Here is a 14,748-nt window from a genome sequence, read left to right on the forward strand (position 1 = left end):
TCACACCAGCCATGCCTCAAGTACTCAACAGTAACTTGTAGCTAGTGGCTACTGTACTGGACAGCACTGATACAGAACAGTTATACCATCTTGGAAAGTACTACTGGATGGCACTGATATAAAAAAATACCTACGAAGATTTTTCATATCATTATATTTTACTGTTTGTCTTATATTTATGGAACTCTTAAACTAACTCTTCTACAATGACACTGTACAAACAACACAGTTCCTCATTTCTTGGAGATTCCATTTCTAACAATGTCTTCAAAAATGTTTAGGTGTAATAAAACAAAAGACAATGTACTTGAGGAAGAGTGGGGTCTTTTCATAAGCTTATACACACATAGCAAAAGTAAAAAAACAACAAGAAAAAGGACACGTGGAAGACACTTCCCATTCCCCTGAATCCTAGCCCTGTGAAATCTAGCATCAGAGGCTAAGAACATTTCTTTATCACTACATCACTCAAGAGCTCAATACTCGCAAAGTGCCAAGAACATATCTTCCTCATTCCTTCCTTTGGAAGATGCCAATATTCCACTCTTTTTCCTCTAAACATATGACACAGTTACAGAAAAAAATTTAAAAACCAAAATGCCTGCATTCATAAACTTATTAATGTGTTTGAAGGGTGCATGGGAGATGGGCTGAATCAAATAATAAACAATAATGAGTCCCTAATTGTGTTTATTTTTTATAGGAAATAATTGGGAAAGAAGCATATCTATAAAAAAATGCTCTTCTGCAGAAGATATTAAAACAGGCCATTTGTTTTATTTCCAAATGAGCAAATAATTCAGGTGCTGGCTCTATTTTATGTAACTGCTATAAATTTTAAATTGGTACTATTGAGGACACCAGGATTCAAGAGAAAACACATTAACTGCAATAGGAAAAAGTGACAAATTTACTCGAATGGAAATGTCTACTATCAAAACCATTTCTTTATTATCTAAGAACTCAGTCCATCCGTCTTAATTTACATGAGAAATGATTCTAAATAATAGATGGTCAGGAAGACATACACATCGTAAAGTAAAAACTATTCAATTTAGATTCTGTTCTTATTCCTATTTACTAGTCTTTTGTTTCAGAATCATTCTTTGTAATTATTTCACATAACAAGACATTTAAAAAAAATCTCAATTGAAAAAAATTTGATAGTATGCTCCTAGAACATTCTGGATCACTGCAGATATTTCATTGACTGCAAACATAGCTATTTAAACTGTAACTATTTACACATTAAATAATGTGATACTGTAAAGGAAAAAAATGAAAAAATGTTATATTACTTTAATCCATAAAAGAAAATTTTGAACAGGTGAATAGTAGAATGAGGAAGGATGCAAACTTTGGGGTTGATACATATCCAGAATAAAAAGCTCCTCTCCATTCCTAATAAGATGAACCACTATTCATATAATTCATCTTAAGAAAGGATATAAAAATGAATTCTTAATAGGTAAAAGCTGTTTTAAATGTGCATTCAGAAGGAAAAAATAACTAGATGGTCCCAAATGCTCTGAAAAAAATACATAATTATATTCATTCACTCATTCAATACATTCAACAAACACTCTTTGAAAGCTTACTATGTTCTTGGCATTGTGTTAAGACACAAGGAACTACACAGTCTCTGCTCTCTCACAGAGCTCCTTCCATGACCTTAAATGGTCATACGTGGAAGGCAGCCATTGATAAGCAGGCTGCTAGTCTATTCAAATGTAGAAGAGTGAGAACTCTGCCTTTCCAGTTCAAGAGGGCAGAGTAGGCCTTTGGAGGCCTGAGGGAACTTATGCACCCCCTCAGACTTACTAAACTAAAAGAGAATTTTACAATGAATTAAAACATCTATGAAGAGAAGTGGGTGAGAAGGTAACAGCAGGTAGGTATGATCACCAGAAAATGAGAAATCTCAAAACATTTCTAGAGCAGGGGTTGGCAAACCTTTCCTGTAAAGGACCAAAGACTAGATAGTTTAGGCTTTGTATGTCATTCAGTCTCTGTGGCAGATACTCATCTCTGCTGGTCTCTGTTTCAACTACTCAATTCTGCTGTCAGAGCACAAAAGCAGCCACAGACAGTATGTGAACAAATGAGCATGGTTGTATTCCAATAAAACGTTATTTACAAAAACAGGCAGTCAGATTGATTTGGCCTGCAGGCTATAGTTTCCCAACCCCTGTACTAGATGACAGACAGTAGATGGAAACAAGTTGATGGAAAAATGCAAAGAGAACCAAAGAAGGTGGAAGCTGTCCGATAGGATGTGACTGCTTAAAGCAGCAGCTACAGCAAGAGAACAGGAGCAAGAAATAGGGCAGAGAAAGGACGGATTAATTGAAGGTCTACATATGGGACAAACTACCTGTCCACATGCCCCCAGTTACTGTTCCTCCCCAGCAGTTATTACTGTAGCCCCCCCACCCCTTATTAGCAGTTTCAGTTACCCACGGTCAACCTCAGTCCAAGAATATTAAATAGAAAATTCCAGAAATAAACAATTCATAAGTTTTAAATCAAGTGTTGTTCTGAATAGCATGATGAAATCTCGTGCCATCTGGTGCCATCCCTTTGTCCCGCACATTCTGCCCATTAGTCACTTAGTAGCCATCTCAGTTATCAGATCAACTGTTGTGGTATCTCAGTGCTTGTGTTCAGGTAATCCTTATTTTATTTAATTATGGCCCCAAAACGCAAGAGTAGTGATGCTGGCAATTCAGGTATGCCAAAGAGAAGTTGTAAAGTGCTTCTTTCAAGTGAAAAGGTGAAAGCTCATGACTTAATAAAGAAAGAAAAAAAGTCGTATGGTGAGGTTGCTAAGATCTGTGGTAAGAATGAATCTTCTATCTGTGAAATTTGGAAGAAGGAAAAAGAAATTCATGCTAGTTCTGTTGTCACACCTCACACTGCAAAAGATACAGCCACAGCGATAAGTGCTTAGCTAAAATGGCAAAGGCATTAAATCTGTACAATAAGATATTGTGAGAGAGACTACATTTATATAACTTTATTATAGTATATTGTTATAATTTTTCTATTTTTATTATTAGTTTTTGTTGTTAATTTCTTCCTGTGCCTAATTTATAAATTAGACTTTATTATAGGTATGTATGTATAAGAAAAGACATAGTATATATAGGGTTTGCTACTATCTGTGGTTTCAGGCATCCACAGGGGATACCTTGGAACATATCCCCCACAAATAAGGGGGGACTACTGTAGAGGCTGCCAGAATTTTCCCACAGACAAAAACAATAAAACCCCCTAGGATTCCTCTTCGAAAGAAATAAACAACCCCCCCCACCCCTCAAATTGAGCAAACTTAAGAAAATAAATTAGAAAAGCTAAGGTTTCTAGTGTGGATATTGGCACCACAGATTAAATTCTATCTCATTCTGGGAATTTAGGGATCTGTCCCCATAATGTAAAGGCTACCAATAAATCCACCCAGACCTGCCCTACTCTATACATAAAGTTCCTAGTCAGGATTCATTCTAAGGAGAAAGAGCCAGCTCCAACACAATTCTAGTTACTCAGCAGAGAACACCCACAATGGCTATATAGGCCTTCTATTTTAGGGAAGAATAATCAAACATCACCAGGCCCATGAGGAAAATTCAGAGACTGAACGTAAAAAGAAAAGCTGGTCCCAGAGAAAATAAAATAATTGAAGGTAAGGAAGAGAAATACAGTAATTATATAAAACCCTATAAAAGGTGAATATGGCGGGAAAAAACACAGATTATAAAGGGTTCTTAAAGATTTAAAGTCAATAAAAATGTGATTTTTTAAATAAAAAATTAAAGAAATGGGAAAAAGGAAGTCTTCCAGAAGGTACAGCAAAAAGAATATAGAAAAATATTAGAAAAATATGACAGACATAAAGGGCCAACCTAAGAGACTAAACACTTGAGTAAGGGGAAATCAAAGAAAGAGATTAAAGAAAATGGGGATGTGGAAATCCTCAAAGAAACAGTAGTATCAGTCACAGCTGAGGAGCACATGAACCTTCAGATTGAAAGGGTCATGAACTACCCAACACACTTAATGAAAAAGAACTCACACATAGATACATCAATAGAGAATTTTGAAACATCAAGGGAAAAAACACTAAAAGGTTTCAGAGAGAGGGAGAGAGAGAAGAAATTCACCTACAATAAAATGAATAGAACATTAGAGGTTTTAACTTTCTGAGGAAAAGTAATATTTAACGGCAATTCTATAGCCAACTAAACTGTCACTCCCTGAAAGAGCAGAATAAAGACATATTTAGAATGACAGGATTCAAAACATTTCCTTCTTATCACCCTTTTCTGGGCAATTACAACTAGAAGAAAGACAAACAGAAACAAACCAAGAGATTGCCTTCACACTCCTGGTAGGGAGCAGTGGGTGGGTGGGAGACACCTGCTTTTCGCCGCAAGTTCTTCTTTACTATTTAATGTGTTGCTGTGAGAGGTGCTACCTTGATAAAACATAGAGGCATGGTTCTAAAGTTAGCCAGCCTAGTTGGAAAAATGTGGTCAGTGGCTCAAGATATGGTTCAGATGCATACCACCCTCTCTCTTCCTCTCCAGAGTTCCCTGTAGAGGGCAGAGAGAGAGCAGTGGACACAGCATGCTCTGGGAACACGGAGGAAGGTTACCCAATACACAGTCCAGATAACCACAAAAGATGTCTCTTCCCAAATTACAAACTGCGAGAAGTTCTCCTCCTGCCTCCAACCTATATTATAACCTTGCTGAACTCTGTCCAGGGATTAATGCTCCAGATGTCCTCCACTGGCTGTGAAGCATGAAAGTTAAGAATGTACTGGCTCTAAGATCAGACAACCTGGTTCTGCCACTTACCAGCTGTGTGACAGACATAAGGCAAGTTATTTATTTCTGAGCTTCAATTTAGTTTGTAAAAAGGGTACTATGAAGAATTCATGAGAAAATTCATGTGAAGTGTTTACATAGCACATAATAAAAGAGCAAGAAGTCTTAGCTACCCCTGCTATTATTTTAAAATAAATATACTTATGATGAATGCAAAAAGGGAGAAGTATGTACAGGATGTTACGTGAAGGGAATCTAGCCTAATCTAGAGATGAGGAAAAGCTTCACAGGGGAAGCACTGTTTAAACTCTCATCCTTTGCAGCAACATGGATGGACCTAGAGATTATCATACTAAGCAAAGTCAGAGAAAGACAAATATCACACGATATCACTTATATGTGGAATCCAAAAAACTGATACAAATGAACTTACTTACAAAACAGAAATAGACTCACAGACATAGAAAATGAACTTATGGTTACCAAAAGCGGGGGAGGGATAATTAGGAATTTGGGGTTACAAACTACTATATATAAAATAAATAACAAGGACCTACTGTACAGCACAGGGAACTATATTCAATACCTTGTAATAACCTATAATGGAAAAGAATTTGAAAAAGAAATATATACATATATATGTATGTATATATGTATGTGTGTATATATCTATATATAACTAAATCACTTTGCTTTACACCTGAAACATTGTAAATCAACTGTACTTCAATTAAAAAAACCCCTCTCTCACCCTAAACCTAGACCATGAGTCCTTATACTCAAGGGAAAGAGACACAGAGGGACTGGCAAAGAAACCAAGCAAGTAGCAGCATAGATGGACAAGGACTATAACCAAGAGGAACAGACGGGGCCTGACTTACTAGCTCATCGTAGGAAACGCAGAGAGAGGAGCGTGATTACCACAGGAAAGGCGGCCCAGGGGAATTCAGTCAGTGAGCCACAACCCCTATGCAGAGGAGCGAACACAGGGTAAAAAGAAGTGCTGGAAGTGTGTGTGTGTACACACACGTGCATGGGTCGGGGGTGGGGGTGAGAGGCTCCTTCCGTTGTGGATTATTACAAGAGAGGAGCAAAAAGTGTTTCTCTAGCACTCAGATTTTACAAATTAAGTTTTGTCGTCCAGTGTATATTGAGCATCTACAAAAGCGAAAAGCACTTGACTGGGTGCTCTATATGCTGCAAAGATGACAAACTCTCTCCTCATGTAGGAGCTGACAATCTGATGGGGCAAAAGCAAGAACAGAATCTGAGCTGGAAGGATGTTCGTTATCCTTACTACAGTGCACTAAGTTGAGAGATCATCAATGGGTATAAAGAGCACATAAAGGCAAACTGGAAATGCTATAAATGAGGAAGGAGACTTGGAGGTCAGGAGTTTTGTTTATACCTCAGGGTATTTTAATTTTTAACCATTTTCATGCATTACTTTTTCAATTTAAAACACTCCATGATAAAATAAAAATATCAATGCCCCACCTAAAAGAATGTACCAATGAAGGAGATTTCGTCCCTCCTACTTCTGTGTTCATCATATACACTGCAACTCAGCCACAGTATGACTAAATATCCCTTATGTACATACTCTGGTTTAATGTTAAGTCCTGTGCATGTGCTGGTGTGTATTTTTTCCAGCTGCTAAAGTAATAATTTTGTTGTAAGGTCTGTAGGTTTTACAAACATGGGTTTCGGCAACCTATTTTCTGCCCCTCAGACCTATCACACCCGCTCAAGTGAGAGCTGCCTCCTTGGATACCAAGGCTACTTCAGTGATGAGACACATTCCCTAAAATTTCTCTGTCTCTGTCTGCAAGAAATCATCAGGCTAACAGGATTTTCTATTTTCACAAGCAAGCATTCTGATTGGTCCTCTGCACTTGTGAAAAACGCCAAGTCTTCAGATTTAGGTACCACCTGGGGCTGGGAAGCCCCATTAACACTCTTTTGTTTAATATCTCCTAATTATGCCAAATAAATATCACTTAAAAACAACATTTTGAATATGCCTTTAATGTTCTAAAATGTGTCTCCCAACCACTGAGTAAATTAGTTCCTTCATCTTCCCAGGCACCAAAAATTAATCTATCTTATTCATACAACTGTACTTCTGGCCTTGTAGGAAGAGACATTACTTTTGTCAGTTTATAGTCTTCAAGCACCTCTATGCAATAACAACCGTGGTTGGAATAGTGCATTTACTAGTTGGAGACCCCTTAGTGAGTGGTTCCCTTAAAGTTCTATTTTATGAATATGTACAATATGAAGATAAAGACATCCCAGGGAGAAAGTGGTAGGCATGAAAGTCTACTGGGGAATAATGGCAGCACCTACTCCCAGCCCTAAATGGAAAGACATGAAAGTTAAATTTTCATACTAGGCCTTGTTTCCTAATTGCAACTCTAGTAAAAGATCTAGTGGGAAGAAGACTGAAATGACAACGGTCAGATTCTCTTCCCTGAGTAAGGTTTTATTCAGGACTGCTCTGGCTTTATATGGCTGATTACCAAAGGCCCATAAGAATGCAGCTTTTCTGTTTCTGTAAGGCCACTGTTAGAAAACAGTGTCCACCGTGTTGGTCAGTAATCCTTATATAAGAATTCGTTGTGACTGTCCTCTGAACTTAGCACCAGCAGCACACTTCTGTCATTATAATATCCCTTCTTAGATAATGAGAATAGCACAAGGCATTGTTTCTTCATTTCCTTATGCCTATCAAGAAGTGAAGATTTGGATTTGCCTGCACTGACCTGAAAAAAACATGACTTCCCCCTCCCCAATTTTGTTGTGGCTTTATATCTGATTTGAGTGAATGTATGTCTTTTACAGTAAAAAGCAATATGATGACCTCTAGTCCGTTTTGAACTAGGTAAGGAAAAAAAATTATACAGCCACTTAAATGTGGTTGATTGTACAATTTTCCCCAATTATCTGCTCTTCCCCACCTCCACTCTTGTAAGAGGATTATGCATCCTTGTCCACTGCCCTGGACTGGTTGTGCCTTCCTGTGACAGAAGTACAAGTACACTTCTCTCTTCCAGTCAAGCCTGACTTGCTATGACCAGTGACATGTCAGGGTGGCACATCAGAGTGGCAGCTTTAAGAGTCATAACATGGTTCAGCTCTACTCTTCTCCCCTAATCCCAGATTGGTGCTACTTTTTCAGCCTGCATCTCAGAACGAAGACATACATGGGGCAGAACTAAGATGATCAGGAGTCAATATGCATCATGATAAACCTCTGGGTTGAAAGCCACTGATATGTTAGGGTGTTTTGTTACTTCAGCATAACCGAGCAAAAGCTGACTTCATTCAACTACATCTCAAGCGTGTATCCAGACACCAAAAACTACAGTGAGTACCGAAGACTGAGGAGGATGACAAGGACTTTGGAATATCCATCAGTGAGGACCATATAAGGCAACTGAGCACACTGACCCTGAAGAATGGACTGGGGAAGGGGAAGTACAAGCAAAGGAAGGACAGTATACCTACCACCACATATCTGAAAAGTGACCACATGGAAAAGTAGGAGAAAAAAGTATAGACTTACTCTTTTTGCTTTTAAGGGCATAACTAAGACCAGAGGGTAGAATTAGAGACAGAGACAGAAATAGAGATTTTGGTTTACCATGAGGACAAGATTTCTACCAATTAAATCAGTCTAATAGCAGAATTGCTTCCAGCAATTGTAAGACATAAAACAGAGGCTAGATGGCCATCACATATCAGATGCAGTAAAGAAAGAAATGCTCATTCTATGGTAAATTATACCAGATGACCTCTTCAGAATTCTTCTAATTCTGATTCTGTAAATTCTAGAGACTAACTCATGATGCTAGGTTCAGTTAGCATTCTTGGATAAAGAAGGAAAGCTAATTCCCCAGCAATAATCAGCCAAACAATAGCTTTTTAGAATCTGTCATTTTTCTGTGTCATAGAAATACATAATTTTTCTTTTCTGCTCAGTTCATTATTATAATTTTCCACACTATTTTCCCTAAAAGAAAGTGGGAACTTCTTAAAAAAGTCTTCTTTACCCTATTCATTAATGAAATTTAGAAATTATCTTCAGGAACACAGACTATTTTATCAGAGCTAAGAGTAATTAAACCAGGCAACAGGAAATTATCATCTCCATAAACAGAAGACAGAGATCTTTACAGAACATCACTAAGATTCTTGACTGGTATAGATGACTTAATTAACATGAGAAGACATCTCTATAACTTATTTGTCAAATGTACAGACCTATTTGTGAAATACAAAGGTTGAGATAGCATATAAAATTTTGAAATACTGATATTAAAAAATCCATAACATCTTCAAACCTAAATATTTCATACGGCATTTCTTCATGCTATTTGCCTTCTACAAAATCATCAATAAAGGTCTTATCTGTAATAAGAACATTTCCTATGGTGTGAACATTTAGCTTATAGAACTCTTGTGTCTGAAAAAGCCAGAAAACCACTAATCACTCTGCCTATCTGACAAGAAGATTGCAAAGATCAATGAAACAATTAAGTATAAAATATTGTGCAAATATAAAACTGGTATTATCATCATCCTACATGTACCTCTAACTCACAGAGAATTTTTCCACTACATTTCTATTAATTGGAATATTTTAGGAAAAGTGGAAGATACAAATTTTAAGTAGTTAACTAAAAAAGAAAAACTGACATTAATATTAGTATTATACTATTCGGAACAATTAAGATGAGAAGGCACTGACATATGACCATCTTAAATCACTCACTGTGGTGGGCCCTGGAGTACCCAATGAAAACCCATTTGGTAACAAATGTAGACTAATTTAACTGCTATAATAATGTTTTTTTTAAAAGGTGTAGCTACTTACCAACAAGTCTTATTACATTCAGTGTTGTATTTGTTAAGATGGGTGCATTCACTTTATTTAGACTGTAATCTGATTTCTTCCTGCTTTTTAGAGTCTCTCGAGAAACGCTTAATATGAGAAAACAAAACAGATTTGCAATTAGGGTTGTCAAGTAGTAAATCAATAAGTAACTCAGCTTAGGATCTAATTTGCTAATTAGTTACTGAAAATCACCAATTAGTTACTGAAAATCTTACCACTTATTGGCTGGGGATATAGAGATTATCCTCCTGTCCTTACAGAGCTTACAGTCCAGAGGGGAAGAGAAATCAGTAAACAGAGAAATAAAGTACTATAATGTATTTCTTTGGTTCTCAGACATTAATTAACAACCATTAAAAGAAGCTATGTCACTATATTGTAGCAATGTTTTCTTAGGTCAGTCTCCCAAGGCAATAGAAATAAAAGCAAAAATAAACAGATGGTACCTAATCAAACGTATAAGCTTTTGCACAGTAAAGGAAACCATAAACAAAATGAAAAGACAACCTATAGAATGGGAGAAAATATTTGCAAATGATGTGACTGACAAGGGCTTAATTTCCAAAATATACAAACAGCTCATACAACTCAATAACAAAAAGACAACAACCCAATCAAAAAATGGGCAGAAGACCTAAATAGACATTTCTCCAAAGAAGACATACAGATGGCCAACAGGCACATGAAAAGATGCTCAGCATTGCTAATTATTAGAGAAATGCAAATCAAAACTACAATGAGGTATCAGCTCACACCAGTCAGAATGGCCATCATCAAAAAGTCTACAAATAATAAATGCTGGAGATGGTATGGAGAAAAGGGAAGCCTCTTGCACTGTTGGTGGGAATGTAAATTGATACAGCCACTATGGAGAGCAGTATGGAGGGTCCTTAAAAAACTAAAACTAGAGTTACCACATGATCCAGCAATCCCACTACTGGGCATATATCCAGAAAAGCCAAAATCTCTATTTCAAAAAGATACATGCACCCCAAATGTTAACAGTGGCATTATTTACAACAGCCAAGACACTGAAGCAACTTAAGTGTCCATCAACAGATGAGTAGATAAAGAAGATGTGGTGTATATATACAATGGAATATTACTCATCCATAAAAAAGAATGAAATAATGCCATTTGCAGCAACATGGATGGGCCTAGAGATTATCACACTAAGTGAAGTAAGTCAGACAAAGACAAATATTATATGATATCACTTATATGTGGGATCTAAAAAATAGTACAAATGAACTTATTTACAAAACAGAAACAGACTCACAGACATAGAAAACAAACTTATGGTTACCAAAGGAGAAGTAGCGGGGGATAAGCTGGGAGTGTGGGATTAACAGATGCATAAAAATAGATATAAAATAGATAAACAACAAGCATTTACTGTATAGCATGGGGGACTATATTCAATACCTTATAATAAACTATAATGGAAAAGAATTTTTAAAAAGAATATATATACACATATATGTATAAGCAAATCACTTTGCTGTACACTGAAAACTAACACAATATTGTAAATCAACTATACTTCAATAAAAAACAAATAAATAAAATAATAAACAAAAAAAGAAGTTATGTCACTTAAAAAAATGTTCTAGGAAAATTATACATCAACTGTACCAAGCATTCTGATTTCAGACCTACAAATATGCAAAATACCTTCCTTAGAATCTGGATTAGGCATAAAGTATAATGGTAAAGTCTGGAGTTGGGGGGCAGCACTAGATTCAAAGAAAAAGTAGAAGTTATACGGTAAGTACAGAAAAAAAGGGGACAACATGTAATAAGATCGGAAGTAAGAGAACAGAGTACGCTTAAAGAAGCGCAAGGAGTTGACAGTGGTAGCCTGGAGAATGAGTGGGCAGAGGGAAATGTGATAAGAAAGGAGGTAAATGAAGGTCAGATCACTGAAAGGAATTGAACCTCATGATTATAACGAGTATGAACCATATCTTAAATGCAGTGGTGAGCCATTAAACATTTTAACCAGGAAAATAACATGATCAAATTTGTATATAAAAGAAAAATCTAAATTTGTATCCAAGAACAGATTAGAAAGGGTTAAGACTAGAAATGGGAAGCCACGGTAAGGAGGCTGATTCAATAATCTGGCCCAGAAATTTCTGCATGAACTAGGATGGTAGCAGTGAAATACAAGAAATTTTGATAAATTCAACAGACACTTAGAAGTTGGAATTGATATACTGGTCAACTGGTTAACTGCAATCAGTAGTTTACATTGTGTATATTTCTTAGGGGTAGGTTAAAGACAGTTTAAGAGGCTGCATAACCCTACAAAGAATGCGAGGACACACACATACAGTGGCAGACGTTTGTTCACTTCAACTTAATTAGACCTTTTCTTTTAGTAAAAACATACTCAAAACACCTAATGAAAAAGTCCAACAAAATAGTTCTATTCAGTTCATAATGGATCATAGATGTAGATAATTAAATACCACATATTTGTGTAAACCAATGGAAACAAATTTCCCCAATTAAAATATCCCCAATTATATGAGTTGTTCACTTTTGAGGTGAGAGATTACATCAATCAGGGTGTCAAATCAATCAAGTATTCACTAGGTACTTTGGGGGTAAAGGGTAGGGAAGACTATACTTAAATCTATCATTAAAAATAAAGTATATTTGTGGTCACTCAATATCTGATACTCAGTCATGAAACTACCTCACTCACAAATCAGAATCAGGCCCAATTTAAAGAAGGTGACAAAAATTCTTATACAGTTACAACAGTTTTTGAAGAAGACAGTTTATCATAAAACAAAACTCAAGTACAAAAATAGGAACCTTAATAGAAGGCTCAAAATATCAATGACATTGGGAAGATTTTTCTATATTTACTAGATTGAGGCAGCAAAGCCACATACAAAACAAATGACTATTTTCCTCCTTGAGAAAAAGGAAATCAATGTGAAACATAAATTGATCTATGTGAAGCATAAACCGCCTCCAAAGGCGGCACTGATTCTATAAATCAAAAGTTTGTTTTTCTGCAAAAACCACTGATCTCTAGATTAAGAGCTCTTGGGTTATACCCATTATCAAAAAAACTACATTTTTAGCCTTTCAGGAATCATTTTTAAAATACATTAATTTCTCAGGGTATGTGCCCAGTAGTGGGATTGCTGAGAGTCATGTAACACAATGTTCACTGCAGCTCTATTTACAATAGCCAGGACATGGAAGCAACCTAAGTGTCCATCAACAGATGAATGGATAAAGAAGATGTGGCACATATATACAATGGAATATTACTCAGCCATAAAAAGAAATGAAACTGAGGTATCTGTAGTGAGGTGGATGGACCTAGAAACTGTCATACAGATTGAAGCCAGAAAGAGAAAAATAAATACCGTATGCTAACACATATATATGGAACCAAAAAAAAAAAAAAAAAAAAAAGGTTCTGAAGAACCTAGGGGCAAGACAGGAATAAAGATGCAGACATAGGGAACAGACTTGAGGACACGGGGAGGGGGAAGGGTAAGCTGGGATGAAGTGAGAGAGTGGCATGGACATATATACACTACCAAATGTAAAACAGATAGCTAGTGGGAAGCAGCCACATAGCACAGGGAGATCAGCTTGGTGCTTTGTGACCACCTAGAGGGGTTGGATAGGGAGGGTGGGAGGGAAATGCAAGAGGGAGGAGATATGGGGATACATGTATAGCTGATTCACTTTGTTATAAGGCAGAAACTAACACACCATTGTAAAGCAATTATACTCCAATAAAGATGTTTAAAAAAAAAAAACAAACAGTAACTTCTGTCACATGACACTATAACCAAAAGAAAAGTTTAATGAGTTTTTTTCCTTAACCTTTCAAGTAAATCCTATATGTTAAACGTGCAACATAAAATGAGAAATACCATAAATTCCAAGAATAAATACCTTTTCACAGGAGCATCGCCTGTCTGCTCATCAACATAATCTTGTTTTAGTTCCTCAGGAACATCACTGTCACTGTCATACTCCTGATAGGCACTTTTTTCTTGTTCATCAGATTCATACTGAAAAGAACACAGTATATTATTCAACAATGGGCACGAAGAACCAACCTTTCTTGGAGTCTTTCAACACAGTAAAAAAGTATCCAATTTTATAAGAAGTACATTACAGATGAAAGTTCTTAATAACTGAGCTTTAATTTTGCCATCAAGAAATCATATTAACTTTCCATTTTCTTCTTTATCATCCTACCTTAACCAGCTCAAAAGAAAATACAAACATCATATTTCAAATGCTTATAAATGCCCAAAAGAATCTCCATATAAACAAATGAAAACAAACACATACCCTGCTAGACCTTAGAACAGGAAAAGAGTGTTTATTTGATTAAAAAAACTCTTCCTTCAAGTGGTTTCATCCTATTTATTTCCATTTTGCTAGTTCATTATAAAAAGCTTGAGAATACAATTCTGGTACGCTGGAAGTATTAAGTCAGCTTAATTAAACACAACACACATGCTAATATTCTATCTAATTCATTATGATGAGATTTAATTCCAAGGGCAACTTAGAAAATTAGGCTTAGCACCTATGGACTACTGAGAGCAAGGACAAAAATGGTGGACTTGCTCTTGAGAGGAAGAGTGCCTTTTCATCATCTTTTTGGCACCATGGCCCAGTGCCGGCAAGGGAGAAGACAGTGGAGTCCATGCACAACAAAGGAAGCAGCGGCAGTACCACCATCATCATTGCTGATTAGTATTATAAACTAATATGATTAAATAATGGCTAACACTTATTGAGTTTCCACCAAGTACTGGGCTAAGTGCTTCCATAAATTGTCTCACTGAATCTTCAAAACAATTCTATGAGGAAGTTTTGTCCCCATATGCCAGTTGAGGAGACCAGTATAATGATAATAAGGGAAGAAGTCAGTCCCCTAATTCAACAACTATTTTTTAAGAGTCTAAAGCATTACGACAGGCTGTTTTAAGATGTGGACCCTGACCCTCAGGACTTATGCTGTAC

The 14,748-nt window shown here is 36.4% G+C and overlaps 1 protein-coding gene across 2 annotated transcripts in view; it reads right to left on the reverse strand.

Annotated features, from left to right (window-relative positions):
- VPS50 (VPS50 subunit of EARP/GARPII complex) overlaps positions 1 to 14,748 on the reverse strand; it is a 140,129-nt gene that overhangs the window by 25,464 nt on the left and 99,917 nt on the right. For both annotated transcript variants that reach the window (XM_065883462.1, XM_065883463.1), the window contains 2 exons: positions 13,663 to 13,781; positions 9,709 to 9,815 (listed from right to left, as the gene is read on the reverse strand). In XM_065883462.1, coding sequence (XP_065739534.1) covers positions 9,709 to 9,815; positions 13,663 to 13,781 — 226 coding nt within the window. The remainder of the gene's footprint in view (positions 1 to 9,708; positions 9,816 to 13,662; positions 13,782 to 14,748) is intronic.

The sequence above is a fragment of the Phocoena phocoena genome, chromosome 9 (assembly GCF_963924675.1).
Source record: "Phocoena phocoena chromosome 9, mPhoPho1.1, whole genome shotgun sequence".
NCBI classification, from domain to species: Eukaryota; Metazoa; Chordata; class Mammalia; order Artiodactyla; family Phocoenidae; genus Phocoena; species Phocoena phocoena.